The 23,573-nt window shown below is 51.9% G+C and overlaps 1 protein-coding gene across 1 annotated transcript in view; it reads left to right on the forward strand.

The window, feature by feature from the left end:
- Positions 1–11,366: 11,366 nt before the first annotated feature.
- The window catches only part of EXOSC1 (exosome component 1), a 67,395-nt gene continuing 55,188 nt past the window's right edge, over positions 11,367–23,573 (forward strand). The window contains exon 1 of the mRNA XM_075352227.1: positions 11,367–11,426. Within this exon, the coding sequence (XP_075208342.1) occupies positions 11,399–11,426 (28 nt within the window). The 5' untranslated portion in view covers positions 11,367–11,398. The remainder of the gene's footprint in view (positions 11,427–23,573) is intronic.

The raw sequence follows: 23,573 nt of genomic DNA on the forward strand, positions 1-23,573 counted from the left end.
CCCCCCCGTGATATCACGGGTTCTCCAGTTTTAGCTTTGTGTGCGAAGGTCAGACATCCATGCATAGCTCCACAGATTTTAGTCAGCAGCAGCTGCTGACTATGTCGGATGGAAGAAAAGAGGGCCCATGTAGGGCCCCCAGCATGCTCCCTTCTCACCCGTGGATGGTGTTGTAAGGTTGAGGTACTTATTGCTAGTACAGAGGCCGGAGCCCACATGCTGTTTTCCTTCCCCATCCCCATGAGGGGCTCTGGGTGAAGTGGGATCTTACCGGTCTCCAGGCACAGAGACCGAGCTCCATCCACAGACCCAAAAGAACCTGCTGGATATGGAGCTGAGTATCGTCAGGGACAGGGCCCTGCTACATCAAGGTACTCTGTGTTCCCATGCACATCGCGCCCACACACACCAGCATTGCTGGGAGTGTTAGTGCGCCGGGGACAACAGCGCGGAGCGCTGGTGCTATTATTCACTGCAGCTTTGCTGAGTGAATTTATGTATTGAAAACGGCCGCGCCGGCCGCTGCTGGTTGTTTTTTACATTGTGGCGCGGCTGGGACTTGTGGTGCGCCGGGGGACTTCGGCGTCGGCCGTGCACATAGGACGGCCGCGCTTATTACTAGAGTCCCCGGCTTTGCGGCCTAGTTTTCGTTTCGTTCCCGCCCCAGCCCTGCCAGTCAGAGGAGGGGCGGGACGCTGTACAGTAGCTCAGCGCAGGGAGCTGGAGTCTGCTTTGCATTCTCCAGCCCCCTCTCACTGAACACAGTGAGACGCCGGGTTCCCGCTCTTGGCTGGGGCTCGCCCACGGCCCGCCCCTCTGCACAGGACGGGGAAGAGAAGCCGGCAGCCATTATGGTTTCCACTCTGGGAGAACGGAACCAGTCACAGGTTTTTGGGCGACCTCGCACCCGCTCTTGTGCGGGCGGTAAGCAACTGACACCACTAATGCTGAAGTGGGCTTTTGGGCTGTGTGCTGATATGCTATGCACTGTACTGTACTGTCGCTATTCTGGGCAACAGCAGCAAATAAGCAATGCTGCTGAGGCACAAGCTTTCAATGCTTCTTCGTTTGCATGTGCTGCAGTGTTTACTGTCAGATTGGGCAACAGCAGCAGTAGAGCAATTTGTGCTAAGGCACAAGCTTTCAATGCTGCTTCGCTTGCATGTGCTGCACGGTTTATTGTTATGATATACATTCACTGTATGTCGCTATTCTTGGCTAATGCGCCCAGATAAACAGACAAAAGCAGCAGTAGAGCAATGGTGCTACGGCACAAGTTTTCAATGCTGCTTGACTTGCATTGGCTGCAGTGTTTACTGTCATGCTTGTATGCTATACATTCACTGTATGTCGCTATCCTTGGCTAATGTTCCTGGATAAATAGACAACAGCAGCAGAAAGGCTAGGGTGCTAACGCGCAAGCTTTCAATGCTGCTTGGATTGCATGGGCTGCAGTGTTTACTGTCATGCTGTATGCTATACATTCACTGTATGTCGCTATCCTTGTCTCATGCTCCTAGATAAATAGACAACAGCAGCAGAAGAGCAAATGTGCCAAGCCACAAGTTTTCAATGCTGCGTGTACTACATGTGCTGAAGTGTTTATTTGTACTTCATGCTTGTATGACTATTCACTGTACGGTCGCTATCCTCGGCTAGGCTCTTAGATAGCTAGACAACAACAGCAGAAAAAGACAAGTTGCCAATGCACGGGCTTTCTATGCTGCTTGTACTGCATGTCATACGGTTTCAGGACCCCCAGTGCGTGCAATTGCTCAACCGGGGTCTCTGCTATATGTGGCCAAATGAACCACCTGTGATCTCTGTCCAGAGACAGGGACGAAGTTGCAGTTTTTCCGCTGATATATTGTCTGTGACTATGACTGACATCTTACAGACTTTGCACCCCAAGCAGACCGTGGGCAATATGGTTGCAATGACCCTGGCCGCCCTGATCTGGAGCATCTCAAGGCGCCAGAGTGATTCCAGGCATCCCAGAGAGCAGGCATCCGACACGGTCGACAGTCCCAGATGGCCTAAGCGGGCTCGCTGGCATTAGCCCTCGACTACATCACTGGGCAAGGTCCCAGCTGGAGTACTCTCTGTACGATGAGGCAGACGTAGCTGTTCAGGACTCTGTTCCTGAGACCGCTCTCAATCCGGATACACCGGATGGTGACGCTATAGTGAATAATCTTATTGCGTCCATCAACGAAAGGTTGGGTATTTCTCCCTCAACTCCTCCAGTGGAGGGGTCAGCTTCACAGCAAGAGAAATCTCTATATATTGAGTACTTGTTTAGCACTCTGACTCCAGAGACGCAGTCCAGAAACGACACGCTTATCACGATAAGCGTTTCTCCGACCGTATTAATGAGACACGTGTCGCTCCCCCTGACGTGGTCAAGCGCTAGACCCAGTATCCAAATGTGGATCCCCCAATCTCCATGCTTGCAGCTAGATCTATAGTTGTAGTGGTGGATAGGACTTCACTTCAAAAGGCCATTGACAGGCAGATTGGCCTCTGGTTGCAATCTGTCTATGAAGCTGTCGGCAGGTCGGCTGCTCCGGCAGTCGCAGCCGTGAAGGCACTCCAAGCTATTTCAGCTAGTATTGCGCAGAGGGTCGCTGTCACAGGTACTCTCGGTCCCAGCAGCGTCTTTAACTCGCAATGTCGGCATGGCGAATCATGCTGTTATTGCTGTCCGAGACTCTACGAGCCGGACGTCAGTGGCATCCGCCAACTCCGTGTTTTTACGCAGAGGCTAGTAGTTGAGAGATTGGAACAGAGGCTGCTTCCAACGAAGTGCTTAACCAGGTTGCCTTTATCTAGTGATAGTCTGTTGGTAAGGGTTGAATGAAATCATTCAACTATCCAAGACGACTCAAAAAGCCCAGAAGGGCATAGATTCCTAGCGGGCTCAATTCACGCCCGGGGAAGGCAGCCGGAGGATCCGCTACCAAAGCGTTTTCCTCATAATTTTCAGCCCTCTCACTCCGCAACCGCGGGGGGGCAGACTCCCCCGCTTTAGCGGCATTTACCTACCGCAGGTTGAGGGCCTGTGAGTGAGAGTCAGTTTGTTTTCAAACTACCGCACCGACCGAGCCGAGGCTCTTCTGCAGGCGGAAAGAGCGGTAATCCCTGTTCCTCTTCAGGAACCAGATACGCATTTTGCCCCGACCTGGTCGTGGTGCCAAAATAGGACGGCTCCTTCCGTCCCGTTCTGGACTTTATACTGCTTAACGAGCACGTGAAAACCAGGCGGTTCCGGATGGCATCACTCCGCTCCGTCATTGCCTCTCTGTCTCAAGGAGTTTTCCTAGCTTCAATAGACATCAGGATGCTTATCTACACGTGCCGATTGCTCCGAGGCACCGGCGTTGGCTACGATTCGTTATTAAAGACGAGAATATTTCGTTTCGTAGCCATACCTTTTGGCTGGCGACAGCCCCAAGGGTGTTCACCAAGTTCGTGGCAGCAGAGGGAGCAGTCCCGCGCTCTCACGGTCACTCTGTGATCCTTTACTTGGGCAATCTACTGGTCAAGGCACTCTCCTTGACAAGCATGCCAACACAACCTGAACATGGCGCTGGACCCTTCCCAGAGTTTCGGGTGGGTCTTCAACTTTTCAAGGTTGAACCCAATCGCTGGCATCTCCTGGAGAGTTTTCACACTCTCTCAGCGATAGTGAAGCTTCCGCTGGACAAACAGCGTTCACTACAGACGAGGGGACAGTCTCTCCTTCAAGGAGGCGCCTCATCCAGAGGCGAGTTTTAGCTTTTCCAGACGGTCAAAGACCATCTTCAGAGGAGTCCACTCTTCAACTCAGTGGTCTGGAGCTCTGGGCAGTGTATCTTGCACTGCAAGCCTTCCTGCAGTGGCTGGAATGCAAATAGATCCGAATTCAGTCGGACTATCCACAGCGGTGGCATACACCAACCACCAAGGCGGACTACGCAGTCGACAAGACTCCCAAGAGGTCCGGCGGATTCTGCTATGGGTAGAAGACAGAGCATACACCATATCAGCTGTTCACATCCCGGGCGTACGACACTAGGAAGCAGACTTCCTCAGTCGCCAGGGCGTGGACGCAGGGGAATGGGCTCTGCACCCGTTTGTTTGCAAGAATTCTGTAGACGCAGGATGAAGACGGACGTCGACGTCATGGCTTCTCGGCAACAACAAGGTCCCGATTTTCATGACGCGGTCTTACGATCAAAGAGCTCTGGCGACAGGCGCCTTGGCTCAGGATTGGTCACAGTTCCAGCTACCGATTGCTGCCACACCATCCTCGTCGCCCCAGACTGGCCGGGGAGGTCGTGGTACCGTGATCTGTGGCATCTCACCGTCGGTCGACCGTGAGCACGACGTCATTGCCACCATGAGACGGGCTAGCCAGCCGCGGTCTGCCAAGATCTACCACAACTCGTGGAAGATATTCTTATCTTAGTGTTCTGCTCAGGGAGGGTCTCCCTGGCCATCGGCATTGCCTACTTTGCCTTCCCTCCTGCAATCTGGTTGGGAAAGAGGTTGGTCGCTCGGCTCCCTTTAAGGGCAAGTCTCGGCACTATCCGTGTTCTTTTCAGAAGCGTCTAGCACGTCTTCCTAAGGTGCGCACGTTACTACAGGGGGTTTGTCATATTGTGCCCCCGTACAAGCGGCCGTTAGATCCATGGGATCTGAACAGGGTACTAGTTGCTCTCCAGAAGCCGCATTTCGAGCCTCTGAGGGAAGTTTCCCTTTCGCGCCTGTCACAGAAAGTGGCCTTTCTGGTTGCGATCACGTCGCTTCGGCGAGTGTCTAAGCTGGCGGCTCTGTCATTCAAGGCTCCCTTCCTAGTGTTCCACCAGGACAAGGTAGTGCTGCGCCCTATTCAGGAGTTTCTCCCTAAGGTTGTATCCGCGTTTCTTCTTAATCGGGATATACCCTTTCCTTCCTTTTGTTCTCATCCGGTTCTCCGGTATGAAAAGGATTTACAGTTGTTAGTTCTGGTGAGAGCACTCAGAATCTACATTTCCCGCACGGCGCCCATGCGCCGCTCTGATGCATTTTTTGTCCTTGTCGCTGGTACGCGCAAGGGGTTGCAGGTTTCTAAAGCCACCATGGCTCGATGGATCAAAGAACCAATTCTTGAAGACTACCGTTCTGCGGGGCTTCCGGTTCCTTCAGGGCTGAAGGTCCATTCTACCAGAGCCGTAGGTGCGTTTTGGGCATTACGACACCAGGCTACGGCTCAACAGGTGTGCCAGGCAGCTACCTGGTCGAGCCTGCACATTTTTCACCAAACATTATCAGGTGCATACCTATGCTTCGGCGGACGCCAGCCTAGGTAGAAGAGCCCTGCAGGTGGCAGTGGCTTCCCCATAGGGGAGGGCTGTCTTGCAGCTCTAACATGAGGTATTTCTTTACCCACCCAGGGACAGCTTTTGGACGTCCCAATCGTCTGGGTCTCCCAATAGAGCGCTGAAGAAGAAGGGAATTTTGTTACTTACCGTAAATTCCTTTTCTTCTAGCTCTTATTGGGAGACCCAGCACCCGCCCTGTTGTCCTTCGGGATTTTTTTGTTGTTTGCGGGTACACATGTTGTTCATGTTGAACGGTTTTTCAGTTCTCCGATGTTACTCGGAGTTAATTTGTTTAAACCAGTTATTGGCTTTCCTCCTTCTTGCTTTGGCACTAAAACTGGAGAACCCGTGATATCACGGGGGGGTATAGCCAGAAGGGGAGGGGCCTTGCACTTTTTAGTGTAGTGCTTTGTGTGGCCTCCGGAGGGCAGTAGCTATACCCCAATCGTCTGGGTCTCCCAATAAGAGCTAGAAGAAAAGGAATTTACGGTAAGTAACAAAATTCCCTTCTTGTGCCCTTATCCCGCCTCCTAGGTCTAAACACTCCACATGGGCCTGAGCGGCACCGCATGGCACATTTACACCTGAATCAATGGTGGATGCAATGAACCGTGTCCATAGGTGCAGATAGACGGGGGCTTCAGAGGTAGCTGGGACCCCACCTTATTTCTGAGTTATATGTGATAATTCCATCGCTTTTCATTCACTTCCTTTTGTTGTTGAGGAAAATAGCAAGAATGTGGAGAGGTGTGACGTATATATGTATAGTACCTTCTCGCATACATGGGGGAGAACCTAAAAAATTGCTCCCTGCGGTGAGAAAACCAGATAGAATCTAATATGAAAGGATAACCGTAAATGCAAAATGGGTGTCTATGTTGAATGCCCAAAGGGTCTTAAAGAATTAAAGCAACGGTGCCCAAATAGTGGCTTTTAAAAAGGCAGCAACAATATAGTCACTAAGGTGGGGAAACCTAATACACTAAAGTCTGTATATATTGCATCTGCTGTCAACAACCAGTGCAGAAGTAACAGGGGCCTCATTGACGACAATTTCTTCACACTACGATCATTTCCAATGCTTCTAGACACTGCAAAAGTAAGTGGGGCTTCATTTATGAATATTGCCTCACAGTAAGATCATTCCTGTTGCCCATAGACACTACAGAAGGAACTGCAACATTTGAGTATAGCCTCACAGAAAGATCAATCTGCTTGCCTATAGTCCCTGCAGAAGTAACTGCTGCCTCATTTGAGTATTGCCTCACAGTAACATTGTTCCTGTTGCCTATAAACACTACAGAAGGAACTGCAACATTTATGAGAATTACCTCACCATGTCGATCTTATGTTCTGGTTGCCTATAGCCCCTGTAGAAGTAACTGGGGTCACGTTTATGAATATTGCCTCACGGTAAGATTGTTCTGGTTGCCTATAGCCCCTGCAGAAGTAACTGATGCCACGTTTATGAATATTGCCTCACAGTAATTGTTCTGCTTCCCTATAGCCCCTACACAAGTAACTGGGGCCATGTTTATGAATATTGCCTCACAGTAAGATTGTTCTCTTTGCCTATAGCCTCTGCAGAAGTACCTGGGGCCACGTTTATGAATATTGCCTATCGGTAAGATTGTTCTGGTTGCCTATAGCCCCTGCAGAAGTAACTGGGGCCATGTTTATGAATATTGCCTCACGGTAAGATTGTTTGGCAGGGGCTATAGGCAACCAGAAGTATCTGCGGATTAATTTATGAGAATTGCCTCACAGTAAGATCGTTCTAGTTGCCTATAGCCACTGCAGATGTAACTAGGGCCTCAGTTATGAGTATTGCCTCACAGTAAGATTGTTCTGGTTACTCATAGCCCCTGCAGAAGTAACTGGGGGGCCACATTTATAAGAATTGCCTCAGTTAGATCGTTCTCGTTGCCTATAGCCACTGCAGAGAAGTAACTGGTGCCACGTTTATGAATATTGCCTCACAGTAAGATTGTTCTGCTTCCCTATAACCCCTACACAAGTAACTGGGGCCTGAGTTACCAACCAGAGTGCATCTTTCAGTGTAGAAGCTGCTAACGCAGCTTTTGCTTAAGGCTGTGTGCACATGTTGCGTTTTTTACCGCGTAAACGCTGCGTTTAGAACCGCAGCGTTTCAGTGGCAAATTGCATGCGTTCAGCTTTCCCAGCAAAGTGTATGAGAAAGCCGAAAAATCAGTGCACACGCTGCGTTTCTAAATGCAGCGTTTTGGATGCCAAAAATCGGTGCGGAAAGAAAAGCAGCATGTCACTTCTTTTGTGCGGTGTAGCTGCGTTCTCTCCCCCATTGAATCAATGATGCGGGTCAGAACGCAGCTACACCGCAGTGAGCTGCTTTTTTGTTGCGGTCCGCGGGCTTTGTCGGCACGCCAGAACGCAGGCATTTACCTGGAAGTGAGGTCAAGAGGTTTCCTATTGACCTCACTTCCTGGCAAAGTCCTGGAAAGCCCCCGGTGTCGCCAAAGTGCCCGCCCCGACCCCCGACCCCCCTCCCGAAAATCCAACATGGCCGCACGCACAGTAGCGCACCGGCCGCCCTGCTCCTATGATTTCTGTCGCATGTGCCTTGAGACATGCGACAGAAAAATGCCCCCCAGGCCCTGCCCGGTCACCCCCTATTCCCCCGGTATTCCACCTTACCTGTCCGGTCGCAGCGCTGATCCCCCGTGGCCCCCTCCTCCTTCACAGCAGACGCCGGTCAGTGCGGTCACATGAGCAGAGCAGCTGACAGCCAGCACTGTGTTCAGAGAGCTGTGCTGGCTGCTCGCACTCTGTAGCTGTGACCCGGGGAGAGTGGGTGCAGATTTTTGGCACCCACTCTCCTCAAATGGAGGTTCTGCCCTCCTAGAAAATGGGGGATACGTTCCCTGAACGTGCCCCCATATTCTAGAAGGTCCAGAGCCGACGTGGGACGTCCAAATGGATTTCTGCGGACCCATTTTTTTCAATTTTTTTTGATTAAATTGGAGAACAAGGGTATGATTTGGGGAGTGTTTTTCTAATAAAAAAATTTGTCATTTTTTTTGCTTTTGTTTACTGTCAATTAGTTATGTCTGGTATCTGATAGACGCCGTGACATAACTAATTGCTGGGCTTGATGCCAGGTGACATTACACATCTGGTATCAACCCCATTTATTACCCCGTTTGCCAACGCACCAGGGCGCGGGATGAGTTGGGGCGAAGCGCCAGGATTGGCGCATCTAATGGATGCGCCACTTCTGGGGCGGCTGCGGCCTGCTATTTTTAGGCTGGGAAGAGTCCAATAGCCATGGCTCTTCCCATCCTGAGAATACCAGACCCCAGCTGTCAGCTTCACCTTGGCTGGTGATCTAATTTGGGGGACCCCACGTGTTTTTTTTTTTTTTTTTTTTTTTTTAATTCTTTTATTTAGAAATAAAAAAAAAAAAAAAAGCCTGGGGAGCCCTCCAAATTGATCACCAGCCAAGATGAAGCTGCCAGCTGTGGTTTGCAGGCTACAGCTGTCTGCTTTACCCTGACTGGCTATCAAAAATAGGGGGGGACCCCACGCCATTTTTTTCATTTTTTTTTTTGGATAAATACTAAGCTAGGCACCCTTTAGTGCCACATGAAAGGTACTAAAGGTGCCAGCTTAGAATATGCAGGCGGGGGTGGGACGTTATATATATTTGACATCCCTTCATCCATTGACGCTTTTTAGGTTGTGTGCCCACAATCAGGGTTTGCAGCGTTATGGGCGCTGAGTGTTTTCCCTGCGTCCATAACGCTGCGTTGTGCAGTAGAAGCACAGTGGAAGGATTTTTGGAGATCCCATGCCCACTGTGCTTCTTTTCTCCGCAGCATAAACTGACCGGTAGCGTGGCTTCCTGAGCCTCAGCATGTCAATTTATGCTGCGGAGACGAGTGTTCTCTGCAGGTAGCATAGAGCTCCACAGCAGCCTGAACCCAAATCGTGGGCATGGGCAGCTGCATTCTACCGTGGACAACACTCACATCTCTGCAGGAAGGCTGACACTGTGTACTAGACGCCGTGTCGCTGGATCATGGCCACATAGCCTTAGGCCCCTTTCACACGTCAGTGATTCTGGTACGTTTGTGCTTTTTTTTTTTTTTAAACGTGCCAGAATCACTGACATACGCAGACCCATTATAATGAAAGGGTCTGCTCACACCTCAGTGATTTTTTCACTGCACGTGTCTCCATGCAGCGTTCATGCGTGTGCGTGTTTGCCGCACAGAGACATGTCCATTTTTTTTCTGGCTTCACTGATGTTCCACGGACCACGCAGTGGTGTGATCCGTGAGACACGTGCCAGAAAAAAACGTGCTTTTAAAATAAAAATCATTTTAACTCACCCGGCGTCCAGCGATGTCCTCTGCAGCCCGTGCAGCCTGCTGCTTCTGAGCCGGCTCATTATTGTCGCGCATATTCCTGATGCACGACACAGCCGACCCGGAAGCAGCTGCTGCGGGGGGGTCAGCACCAGCCGGATGCTGCACAGCGGGAGCGATCAGCACCATGGAGAGCGGGAGCGGGCACAGGTGAGATGATTACGGAGTGCAATCACGGGCCACGGAGAACGGAGCCCGGATTGCACTTAGACAACCCACGTGTGCCGTGATTCACGGCATACGGAGGGACATGTGCGTGTTTTACACGCCAGTGAAAAATGTCAGTGTTTTTCATTGACGTGTGAAACGGGCCTAAAAGTGAGAATATTGTTGCTACAGCAACATTTTGGGTGAAGTAGCTGTGGATTCAAAATGCTTAATATACTCCTGAATAAAATCCTTGAGGGGTGCAGATTCCAAAATGGGGTCACTTGTGGGGGTTTTCTGACGTATAGGTACCCTGCTAATATGACATGGTGCGCGAAGTTTATTTCAACTTTTCCAAAATTCAAATGGTGCTCCTTCCATTCCAAGCCCTCCCATTTATCCAAACAGAATGTGGAGAAGAAGGAAATGACATCACAGGGTTTTTCCCCCCCAAAGGTCTGTGTTCAACCAACTTTATTAACACTGACAAGTCTTAAAAAAACGCACCTAAAAAACCGCATGAAAAACGCATGGAAAACGCATGCGTTTTCGATGCGTTTTTCTCAAAAAGCATTGTTTACAATTCTCCCCTCTGCCAGAGGGTGCGTCTTTTCGCGCTGAAAAAAAAGCAACGTGTGCACATAGCCTTAAGCGTCTTAAAAATGTATAGCCACGGTGCCAAAAGAGCTGCTCTTAAAGGGGCAGCAACCTTTATAGTCGCTAAGGTGGGACAACCTGATATGTCGCTCTACAACCTGTAACTATAGCAACGGCTGTCAACAATCAGTAACCTTAGCAAGCGTAACATTCATTTTCTGCAAATATTTTGCAACTGATCTTATAAGCACCAACTGTCCTCTTCTATCTCACTAATGTGAACATGCCTCCACTGAATATAGGTTTTACCTGGGAACTGAGTGTGAGCGATCAGTCCAGGAGGAGAAGGAAGCGGATTTCTCTGATGTGACATATTACAAAGTCTCTCTTTTTCATTTGTGCTATTGATTTATGAAATAAAAATTAAATTGTCGGTTATTGAAGCTAGAATTAGTGGTATTGGTGAAAGCCTGCTGTAATAACGTCCCCATCAGCTTTGTGATAGATTAGGATAATGCTAACACAAAGAATTGTGGAACAATACAGTAAATAACCCACTATGGTATCCACAGCACTGGGAGTACTTCATTGATTAACTCTTTAAATTCTCAAATCCCTTAAAATAAACATTTTTACTTTATAATAATATAATAATCATTATAATTCCTACTCCCTATACAGTAACTAAGTTGCAATAAACTTAAATCGCTGGAAATAATGTATGGGCAGTTTTCCATCACTAAAGATGGCTGCCTCCGGTTTTCATATCGCTCATATCTGATTGGCTAGTCCACTGCTCTAAGCGTCCAATCGTTTGCACGTATGTTATGGCCACACGTGATCTTGCATCGTCCAATGAAGCGTGACTACTTCTTCCTGCGTGCCAAACCCCACGTGGTTCCGATGGCGCCAGCTCGGTGTTGTGTTCCCGGTGAGTACGGAAATAAATGCTGAGCGGAGTCTCCGGCACCGGCTCCCGGCAGCGCGTGCGCGGTGAAATGGAGGGGCTCCTAATGGGAGTTGCTTGTACAGTGTATAGCTGCTTGCTGAGACTTGTAGTTCCACGTGGGTTATTTAGCTTTGCTGTTATATATGTGCACATTGAAACCTCAGTATATGTTCACACTAGGCAGAATCGCAAGACCATGGCGGTGAGCGCAGATAATAATTTTATTCATGTATATAACGCTATTAATTCCACAGCGCTTTACATACATTGGCAATACTGTCCCCATTGGGGCTCACAATCTAGAGTCCCTATCTGTATGTCTTTGGAGTGTGGGAGGAAACCGGAGGAAACCCACGCAAACACGGGGAGAGCATACAAACTCCTTGCAGATGGTGTCCTTGGTGGGATTTGAATCCAGGACCCCAGCGCTGCAAGACTGCAGGGGTAACCACTGAGCCGCCGCAAGACTGCAGTGCTAACCACTGAGCCACCACAAGACTGAAGTGCTAACCACTGAGCCACCACAAGACTGCAGTGCTAACCACTGAGCCACCACAAGACTACAGTGCTAACCACTGAGCCACCGCGAGACTGCAGTGCTAACCACTGAGCCACCGCGAGACTGCAGTGCTAACCACTGAGCCACCGCGAGACTGCAGTGCTAACCACTGAGCCACCGCGAGACTGCAGTGCTAACCACTGAGCCATTGTGACACGATCTTCCGCACTTTTCTGCTTTGACGTAAATCAATCTACTCACAGACTTGTCGTTTTTTTGTTTTTTTTTTTTATTTTTCCATATAAAAAGCGATAATTTTCAGAATATAATTTCTGCCCCAAAAAAAAAAAAGGCGTGCAAATAAAAAGTCATGACCCAGCACCAACCTTGGAAAGATGAAAAGTAACAGCTCCCAGAAATAAATAAATATATACATATAATATATAATTATTATTATTGCGCCATTTATTCCATGGCGCTTTACAAGTGAAAGAGGGTACATATATATTTTTCTTTGTCGCTCCATTGGGAGACCCAGACAATTGGGTATTGGGTATATAGCTTCTGCCTCCGGAGGCCACACAAAGTATTAGGCTATGTTCACACACTGCGTTTTTCACCTGCGTTTTTGGTCCGTTTTTGGTCCGTTTTTGCTGCAGAAATTTCTTGAGAAATTCTTGTAACCTTTCTGCAGACATTCCCCAGCAAAACCTATGGCAAAAAAAATTAGCTGTGCGCACACTGCGTTTTTTTCTTAAGAAAATTCTTTCAGTAGATTTTCTTAAGAAAAAGAATGAGCATGTCACTTCTTTTCTGCAGCTAACTGCGTTTTTTGCCATATCTAATTGGCACAATAACGCAGGGAGCAACCAGCGGTAAAAACGCACCGAAAACGCACCGAAAACGCGGCAAAAACGCAGGTGCGTTTTTGGTGCGTTTTTTTTAACACAGGTGCACTCTTAAGAAATTTCTTAAGAAAAATCATTTTTCTAGTCTGAACATAGCCTTACACTCAAAAGTGTAACCCCTCCCTTCTGCCTATACACCCTCCCGTGCCTCACAGGCTCCTCAGTTTTATGCTTTGTGTGGAAGGAGGCACACATCCACTCATTCACTTCCACTTTAGTCAGCAGTAGCTGCTGATGTTATCGGTTGGAAGAAAAGAGGGCTCCCATGGGGCCCCTGGCATGCTCCCTTCTCACCCCACTACGTCGGCGGTGCTGTTAAGGTTGAGGTTACCCATTGCGGGTACGACGGCCGGAGCCTCATGCCGTATTTCCTTCACCATCCCTTGGAGGGCTCTGGGAGAAGTGGGATCCTGAGCGGTCATCCAGGTACTGGGACCGTGCTCCCTCCGCAGCCCCTGTGTGGAATCTGCCGGACCGGAGTATTCTCTGCATCAGGGACCGGGCCCTGCATCTGTCAGGTACTCTGTGTCCCCATGGGGACGGTTCATGGAGCGCCTGGCACCCGGACGCTGCAAGGGCTGCTAGGCCGTGAAAGCTGGGAACTTCCGCGCCGACCGCGCCTGTTTGTCGGCCGCGGTCATAACTTTAGTCCCCGGCTTCAGTTGCGGCCTACTTGCAAAATCTCGCCCCCGGACCTGTCTGTCAGGGTAGGGGCGGGACAGCCGACCGGACGCTGCCTGGGACATAGCGGCTGCTGATCCGTGAAAGCTGGGGGACTTCCGCGCCGACTGCGCCTGCTTGTCGGCCGCGGTCAGAAATTTATTCCCGACTTCAGTTGCGGCCTACTGGCAAGACTCCCGCCCCCGGACCTGTCTGTCAGGGTAGGGGCGGGACAACCGTCCTGACGTCGGCAGTGAGGGCCGGAGCATCCTGTATGCTTCCTCCCCCCTCTTTGATCACAATGGGGACCCCAGATTCCCGCACTTTTTCCTAGTGCCGCCCACCGCTCCACTCCCCCCTCTGAGAGCTCAAGCAGCCATTTTTTTTTCAGACATCTGCGCTGGAGAATCATCAGGAAAGAGCTCTTCACCGCTGGGAGACCTGGAGCAGGGAATCTGGAGGACACACACGCCGCTTTTTAGCGGTCGGTAAGCCACATCGGTCATCCGGTGCTGGTCCCCCATGGGTTACCTGAATAGAGACGTATTATATATCTTTATATATATGTATATCCCTGTTCGGCCGGGCTGTATCCCTTATACCCTCTGTGATCACTCTCCTGGGACACAACAGCATGTCGTCCACAAGGAGCAAAAGCGCTAAGGCAAGGGGTTTCTTTGTGACCTGTTCCTCTTGTGGGGCTATGTTGCCTGCGGGTTCCACCTACCCTCACTGTGAGCAATGCTCGACCCCTGTTACACTGACTCAGCCGGGGCCGCGACCACTTGTGGGCCCCTCGACTCAGGTAGACCCCCATGCTACCAATGTCCAGGCGGCAGGGACAGAGTTTGCAGTTTTTGCTGAGAAGCTCTCTGAGTCACTTTCACAATCCATGGCTAAGTCTATGGACAAATGGTCTGCCAAGCTGCTAGAAGCCTTGCAGTCCAGACCGGTCCTTACACAGACTCAGGACACTGTTGGATCAGGCCTCCAGGTCCCTCTCGGTCCACGCCGCAGCGCGCTCCCGGGGTGGGCTCTATGTTTCACGTGGAGGACTCCTCCACGGTCCACAGCCCCAGACCAGCTAAGCGGGCCCGCTTGGAATCCTCAGCTTCATCACGCTGCTCAGGTTCCCGGCTGGAGGACTCGCTGGAGGACGAGACGGAGGTCGCAGCTCAGGGCTCTGACCATGACGTTGCCCTCAACCTTGATACACCTGAAGGGGACGCATTAGTAAATAATCTTATCTCGTCCATCAACCTGGTGTTAGATCTATCTCCCCCGCCTCCACCTATAGAGGAGTCGGCTTCTCAGCAGGAGAAACACCAGTTTCGGTTCCCAAACGTACACGGAGTGTGTTTTTCGACCACTCTAACTTCAAGGATGCTGTCCAGAAACCCAGAGCGGTTCCGGACAAGCGCTTTACTAAGCGCCTTGCTGACACACGTACCCCTTCCCCTCTGACGTTGTTAAGGGTTGGGATCAGTGTCCCAAGGTGGATCCTCCAGTCTCTAGATTGGCGGCTAGATCTGTGGTGTCGGTTGCAGATGGCTCATCGCTAAAAGATGCCACTGACAGGCAGATAGAGCTCCTGGTGAAATCCATCTATGAAGCGATTTTTGCCCCGGCTTTTGCAGCCGTGTGGGCACTCCAAGCTATCTCGGCTTGTCTAACCGAGATTAATGCGGTCACACGTACTTCTGCTCCGCAGGTTGCGTTTTTGGACTTCTCAGGCGTCGGCGTTTTCTTCATACGCCATGAATGCAGTCCTTGACTCTGCTAGCCGTACAGCGGTGGCATCCGCTAATTCGGTGGCAAGTCCCAATCCTCTTCGTCCAATAGGCCGGAGAAAGGTCAGAGGAACTCCTATGCGTGGCGGTCTAAGTCACGCCCCCAAAAGGCTGCCGGAGGCACTGCCTCCAAGGCGGCCTCCTCATGACTCTTGGCATCCCCGAAACGCATCCTCGGTCGGTGGCAGGCTCTCCCGCTTTTGCGACACCTGGTGGCCACATGTTCAAGACCGATGGGTGAGAGACATTCTGTCTCACGGTTACAGGATAGAGTTCACCTCTCGTCCTCCAACTCGTTTCTTCACAACCTCCCCCCCCCCCACCCCCCCCCACCCCCGGCTCGGGCCGACGCACTTCTTCAGGCAGTGGCCGCTCTGAAGACAGAAGGAGTTGTGAGTCCCGTCCCCCCTCAGGAACAGGGGCGCGGCTTTTACTCCAACTTGTTCGTGGTGCCAAAGAAGGACGGTTCATTTCGTCCCGTTCTGGACCTCAAACTGCTCAACAGACATGTGAGAACCAGACGGTTCAGGATGGAGTCTCTCCGCTCGGTCATCGCTTCGATGTAACAGGGAGACTTTCTCGCATCGATCGACATCAAAGATGCTTATCTCCATGTGCCGATCGCACCCGAACATCAACGCTTCTGGCGTTTCGCCATAGGGGACGAACACCTTCAGTTCGTGGCATTGCCTTTCGGCTTGGCGACAGCCCCACGGGTTTTCACCAAAGTCATGGCATCCGTTGTGGTGGTCCTACACTCCCAAGGCCACTCGGTGATTCCCTACTTAGACGATCTCCTAGTCAGGGCACCGTCTCGGGAGGCGTGTCAACACAGCCTTACCGTCGCTCTGGAGACTCTCCAGCAGTTCGGGTGGATCATCAACTTTCCAAAAATCCAAGTTGACACCGACCCAGTCATTGACCTACCTCGGGATGGAGTTTCATACCCAGTCAGCGGTAGTCAAGCTACTGGACAAACAGCTTTCTCTGCAAGCAGGGGTGCAATCTCTTCTTCAGAGTCAGTCACACCCATTGAGGCGCCTCATGCACTTCCTAGGGAAGATGGTGGCAGCGATGGAGGCAGTGCCCTTCGCGCAATTTCATCTACGCCCACTCCAATGGGACATTCTCCACAAGTGGGACAAGAGATCGACTTCCCGCGACAAGAATGTCTCTCTTTTCCTGGCAACCAGGACGTCTCTTCAGTGGTGGCTTCTTCCCACTTCTCTATCGCGGGGAAAAATCCTTCCTGACCCCAACCTGGGCTGTGGTCACCACGGACGCGAGCCTGTCAGGGTGGGGAGCAGTGTTTCTCCACCACAGGGCTCAGGGGACCTGGACTCCGAGGGAGTCTTCCCTTCAGATCAATGTTCTGGAGATAAGGGCAGCGTATCTAGCCCTATTGGCGTTCCATTAGTGGCTGGAGGACAGGCAGATCCGTATCCAGTCGGACAACGCCACTGCAGTCGCCTACATCAATCACCAGGGCGGCACTCGCAGTCGTCAAGCCTTCCAGGAAGTCCGGCGGATTCTGCTGTGGGTGGAAGCCACAGCCTCCACCATCTCCGCAGTTCACATCCCGGGCGTAGAAAACTGGGAAGCAGATTTTCTCAGTCGTAAGGGATGGACGCGGGGGAATGGTCTCTGCACCCAGAGGTGTTTCGAGAGATCTGTCGCCGCTGGGGAACGCCGGACGTTGATCTCATGGCGTCACGGCACAACAACAAGGTCCCAGCATTCATGGCACGATCTCAGGATCACAGAGCTCTGGCGGCGGAGGCATTAGTACAGCATTGGTCGCAGTTTCAGCTGCCTTATGTGTTTCCTCCTCTGGCGATGCTACCCAGAGTATTACGCAAGATCAGGTCCGGCTGCCGCCGCGCCATTCTCGTCGCTCCAGACTGGCCGAGGCGGTCGTGGTACCCGGATCTGTGGCATCTCACGGTGGGTCAACCGTGGGCCCTTCAGACCGCACAGACTTGCTGTCACAAGGGCCGTTTTTCCATCTGAATTCTGCGGCCGTCAACCTGACTGTGTGGCCATTGAGTCCTGGCTCCTAGCATCGTCAGGGTTATCTCAGGATGTCATTGCCACTATGAGACAAGCCAGGAAACCAACGTCCGCCAACATCTATTACAGGACTTGGCGGATATTCTTGTCCTGGTGCTCTGTGAATGGGTTTACTCCCTGGCTTTTTGCCTTACCCATATTTCTTTCCTTCCTTCAATCTGGAATGGACAAAGGTTTGTCACTAAGCTCTCTCAAGGGACAAGGATCGGCGCTCTCAGTATTTTTTTCAAAGGCGCCTGGCCAGGCTCCCGCAGGTCCGCACGTTCCTGCAAGGAGTATGCCACATAGTCCCACCTTACAAGCGCCCACTAGAGCCCTGGGACCTTAACAGGGTGCTAACGGCTCTTCAGAAACCACCGTTTGAGCCGCTGCGAGAGGTCTCCTTATCACGTCTTTCGCAGAAGGTGGCATTTCTAGTGGCAGTCACATCACTCCGAAGAGTGTCTGATCTTGCAGCGCTGTCATGCAAAGCCCCCTTCCTGGTTTTTCACCAGGATAGGGTGGTTCTGCGTCCTGTTCCGGAATTTCTCCCTAAGGTGGTATCTCCTTTTCATCTCAATCAGGATGTCACCTTACCTTCTTTTTGCCCTAATCCAATTCACCGATGTGAAAAGGATTAGCACTCATTAGATCTAGAGAGCACTCCGGTACTACGTGTCTCGCACAGCGCCCTTGCGCCGTTCAGATGCACTCTTTGTACTTGTCGCCGGTCAGCGTAAGGGTTCGCAGGCTTCCAAGTCAACCTTGGCTCGGTGGATCAAGGAACCGATTCTTGAAGCTTACCGTTCTTCGGGGCTTCCGCTTCCTTCGGGGCTGAAAGCCCATTCTACCAGAGCCGTGGGTGCGTCCTGGGCATTGCGGCATCGGGCGACGGCTCAGCAGGTGTGTCAGGCAGCTACGTGGTCTAGTCTGCACACCTTCACAAAACACTATCAGGTGCATACCTATGCTTCGGCAGATGCCAGTCTAGGTAGGCGAGTCCTTCAGGCGGCGGTTGCCCACCTGTAAGAGGGAGCCGTGTCGGCTCTATTTATTGAGGTATTCTTTTACCCACCCAGGGACTGCTTTTGGACGTCCCAATTGTCTGGGTCTCCCAATGGAGCGACAAAGAAGAAGGGAATTTTGTTTACTTACCGTAAATTCCTTTTCTTCTAGCTCCAATTGGGAGACCCAGCACCCGCCCCTGTACCCTTCGGGCTTGTTGTTCTGTTGTGTACACATATTGTTCATATTCAATTGTGTCTTGGTTCATGGTTTCAGTTCTCCGAACATCCTTCGGATTGAATTTACCTTAGACCAATTTATAAGTTTCCTCCTTCCTGCTCTTGCACCAAAACTGAGGAGCCCGTGAGGCACGGGAGGGTGTATAGGCAGAGGGGAGGGGTTACACTTTTGAGTGTAATACTTTGTGTGGCCTCCGGAGGCAGAAGCTATACACCCAATTGTCTGGGTCTCCCAATAGGAGCTAGAAGAAAAGGAATTTACGGTAAGTAAACAAAATTCCCTTCATTTATTTATTATATATATATTTTTTTTTCTTTGTCGCTCCATTGGGAGACCCAGACAATTGGGTGTATAGCTTCTGCCTCTGGAGGCCACACAAAGTAATTACACTTTAAAAAGTGTAGGCCCTCCCCTCTGCTATACACCCTCCCATGCATCACGGGTCCCTCAGTTTTATGCTTTGTGTTGAAAGAGGCACACATGCACGCAAGCTCCACATTTTAGTCAGCAGCAGCTGCTGACTATATCGGATGGAAGAAAAGAGGGCCCATAACAGGGCCCCCGGTATGCTCCCTTCTCACCCCACTCTGGTCGGCGGTGCTGTTAAGGTTGAGGTACCCATTGCGGGTACAAAGGCTGGAGCCACATGCTGTTTTCCTTCCCCATCCCTTAGGGGCTCTGGGTGAAGTGGTATCCTAATCGGTCGCCAGGCACTGGGACCGTGCTCCCTCCGCAGCCCCTGGGGGAATCTGCTGGACAGGAGACCGGGTATCGTCAGGGACAGGCCCTGCTCCTCTGAGGTACTGTGTCCCCTTGGGGACGGCGCATAGAGCGCCTGTCTAATGGACGCTGCAGCAGCTGCTGGTTGTGTTTGTGCGCCGGGACTACCGCGCTGACCGCGCTTGTTTGCCGGCCGCGCTTATAACTTTAGTCCCCGGCTTTTGCGGCCTAGTACCGCATATTCCCGCCCCCGGGCCTGCCAGTCAGGAGTAAGGGCGGGACGCTGCACTGGACGTCAGCGCTGAGGGCTGGAGCATACTTAGTATCCTCCTCCCCCCTCACTGAGCACCGTGGGGCACCAGATTCCCGCACTTTCTAAGACGGTAAGCCGCACCTGTTACTAGGTGCTTGCCCCCCTGGGTGCCGAAGTGTATATTTATATGCTTATATTGTATACATTTACTCTGTACGGCCGCACTATTGCTTTGGCTATATACCCTCTCTGATTGCTCTAAGAGGAGACAACAGCATGTCGTCCGCAAAAAGCAAGGGTACCAAGGCACAGGCTTATTTTGCAACCTGTACCTCATGTGCGGCTATGCTACCTGCAGGTTCCACCTACCCTCACTGTGTGCAATGCTCGGCCCCTGTGACACTCACTCAGCCGGAGCCTCTGGCACTGGTGGGACCCCCGGCTCAGGTACAGACACCGGTTCCCACTGTCCAGGTGACAGGGACAGAGTTTGCAGTTTTAGCTGACAAACTGTCTGAGTCGCTTTCACAGTCCATGGCTCAGTCTATGGACAAATGGTCTGCTAAGATACTAGAAGCCTTGCAGTCCAGACCTACAACACAGATGCAGAGCACTGTGCGTGCTCCGTCCCCAGGTCCCCCTCAGTTGGTGCAGCAATCTGCTCCTGAGGTGACACATGGGTCCCACGGTGAGGACTCCGACTCGGACCGCAGTCCCAGACCGGCTAAGCGGGCTCGCTGGGGGCCTTCCTCCACTTCATCACGCTGCTCAGGGTCTCAGCATGAGAACTCTCTAGAGGATGAAGAGGAAGGCGCAGCTCAGGGCTCAGACCCTGACGGTGCTCTCAACCTAGATACACCTGAAGGGGACGCCATAGTAAATGACCTTATAGCGTCCATCAACCAGGTGCTAGAAATTTCCCCTCCTACTCCAACTGTAGAGGAGGCGGCTTCGCAGCAAGAGAAACACCAGTTTCGGTTTCCCAAACGTAAACGGAGTGCCTTTGTCGATCACTCTAATTTCAGGGATGCTGTCCAGAAGCACAGAGCATACCCGGACAAGCGTTTTACTAAGCGCCTTAATGACACACGTTATCCCTTCCCCCCAGAAGTAGTGAAGGGTTGGGCTCAGTGTCCAAAAGTGGATCCTCCAGTCTCTAGGCTGGCGGCCAGATCTGTGGTTTCAGTGGCAGATGGCTCATCGCTCAAGGATGCCACTGACAGGCAGATAGAGCTCATGATGAAATCCATCTATGAAGCCATAGGAGCATCTTTTGCTCCGGCATTCGCGGCAGTGTGGGCGCTCCAAGCTATCTCAGCTGGTCTGTCTGAGATTACTGAGGTCACACGCACCGCTACTCCGCAGGTTGTGTTTCTGACTTCTCAGGCGTCGGCTTTTTTGTCCTACGCCATGAACGCCATCCTGGACTCGGTGAGCCGTTCAGCGGTAGCATCCGCCAATTCGGTGGCAGTCCGCAGAGCCATGTGGCTACGTGAATGGAAGGCAGACTCTGCCTCCAAGAAATTCTTAACCGGTTTGCCATTTTCTGGCGACCGTTTGTTTGGCGAGCAATTGGACGAAATTATTAAACAATCCAAGGGAAAGGACTCGTCCTTACCCCAGTCTAAACAAAACAAACCTCAACAGCGAAAGTTTCAATCGAGGTTTCAGTCCTTTCGGCCCTCGGCCAAGTCACATGCCTCCACGTCAAACAGGTCGGAGAAGGGCCAGAGGAACCCTTCTGCATGGCGGTCTAAGTCACGGCCTAAAAAGACCGCCGGAGGCACCGCCACCAAGGCGGCCTCTTCATGACTCTCTGCCTCCCCAAACCGCATCCTCAGTCGGTGGCAGGCTATCCCGCTTTTGCGACGCCTGGTGGCCACATATCCAAGACCGATGGGTGAGAGACATTCTGTCTCACGGTTACAGGATAGAGTTCAGCTCTCGTCCTCCAACTCGTTTCTTCACAACATCTCCGCCCCCAGAGCGAGCCGCTGCACTTTTTCAGGCGGTGAAGGCTCTGAAGGCAGAAGGAGTGGTGATTCCCGTTCCCCCACAGGAACATGGTCACGGCTTCTACTCCAACTTGTTCGTGGTGCCAAAAAAGGACGGATCTTTCCGTCCCGTTCTAGACCTCAAACTGCTCAACAAGCATGTCAGCACCAGAAGGTTTCGGATGGAATCTCTCCGCTGGTCATCGCTTCGATGTCACAAGGAGACTTCCTAGCATCGATCGACATCAAGGATGCTTATCTCCATGTGCCGATCGCACCCGAACATCAACGCTTCTTGCGTTTCGCCATTGGGGACGAACACCTTCAGTTTGTGGCACTGCCCTTCGGCTTGGCGACAGCCCCAAGGGTCTTCACCAAGATCATGGCAACAGTGGTGGCGGTCCTACACTCTCAGGGCCATTCGGTGATCCCTTACTTAGACGATCTCCTAGTCAAGGCACCCTCCTGGGTGGCTTGCCAGCACAGCCTGACCATTGCCCTGGAGACTCTCCAGAGGTTCGGGTGGATCATCAATTTCCCAAAGTCAAAATTGACACCGACCCAATCCCTGACTTACCTAGGGATGGAGTTTCATACTCTGTCAGCGATAGTGAAGCTACCGCTGGACAAACAGCGTTCACTACAGACAGGAGTCCAATCTCTTCTTCGGGGTCAGTCACACTCTTTGAGACGCCTTATGCACTTCCTAGGGAAGATGGTGGCAGCAATGGAAGCAGTTCCTTTTGCGCAGTTTCATCTGCGTCCACTTCAGTGGGAAATTCTCCGCAAATGGGACAGGAGGTCGACGTCCCTCAACAGGAACGTTTCCCTGTCGAGCAGCCAAAACCTCCCTTCAGTGGTGGCTGCTTCCCACCTCTTTGTCGGAGGGAAAATCCTTCCTGCCCCCATCCTGGGCTGTGGTCACGACAGATGCGAGCCTGTCAGGGTGGGGAGCGGTCTTCCTCCACCACAGGGCTCAGGGAACCTGGACTCTGACAGAGTCCTCCCTGCAGAACAACGTTCTGGAGATAAGGGCAGTGTATCTAGCCCTAAAAGCGTTCCAGCGGTGGCTGGAGGGCAGGCAGATCCGAATACAGTCGGACAACGCCACTGCGGTTGCATACATCAACCACCAGGGCGGCACACGCAGTCGTCAAGCCTTCCAAGAAGTTCGGCGGATTCTGCTGTGGGCGGAAGACACAGCCTCCACCATCTCCGCAGTTCACATCCCGGGCGTAGAAAACTGGGAAGCAGACTTTCTCAGTCGCCAGGGCATGGACGCAGGGGAATGGTCTCTTCACCCGGACGTGTTTCAAGAGATCTGTTGCCGCTGGGGAACGCCGGACGTCGATCTAATGGCGACTCGGCACAACAACAAAGTCCCGGCATTCATGGCACGGTCTCAGGATCACAGGGCGCTGGCGGCGGATGCGTTAGTTCAGGACTGGTCGCAGTTTCGACTACCCTATGTATTTCCTCCTCTGGCACTACTGCCCAGAGTGTTACGCAAGATCAGGTCCGACTGCAGCCGCGCCATCCTCGTCGCTCCAGACTGGCCGAGGAGGTCGTGGTACCCGGATCTGTGGCACCTCACGGTGGGGCAACCGTGGGCACTCCCAGACCGACCAGACTTGCTGTCTCAAGGGCCTTTTTTCCATCTGAATTCTGCGGCCCTCAACCTGACTGTGTGGCTATTGAGTCTTGGCTCCTAGCGTCATCAGGGTTATCTCAAGATGTCATTGCCACCATGAGACAGGCCAGGAAATCATCGTCCGCCAAGATCTACCACAGGACTTGGAAGATCTTCTTAGCCTGGTGCTCGGATCGGGGTTTTGCTCCCTGGCCGTTTGCATTGCCCACTTTTCTTTCATTTCTTCAATCAGGATTGGACAAGGGTTTGTCTCTCGCCTCTCTCAAGGGACAAGTGTCGGCGCTTTCAGTGTTTTTTCAAAAGCGTCTAGCCAGACTCGCGCAGGTCCGCACGTTCCTGCAGGGAGTTTGCCACATAGTG

The sequence above is a fragment of the Anomaloglossus baeobatrachus genome, chromosome 5 (genome assembly GCF_048569485.1).
Source record: "Anomaloglossus baeobatrachus isolate aAnoBae1 chromosome 5, aAnoBae1.hap1, whole genome shotgun sequence".
NCBI classification, from domain to species: Eukaryota; Metazoa; Chordata; class Amphibia; order Anura; family Aromobatidae; genus Anomaloglossus; species Anomaloglossus baeobatrachus.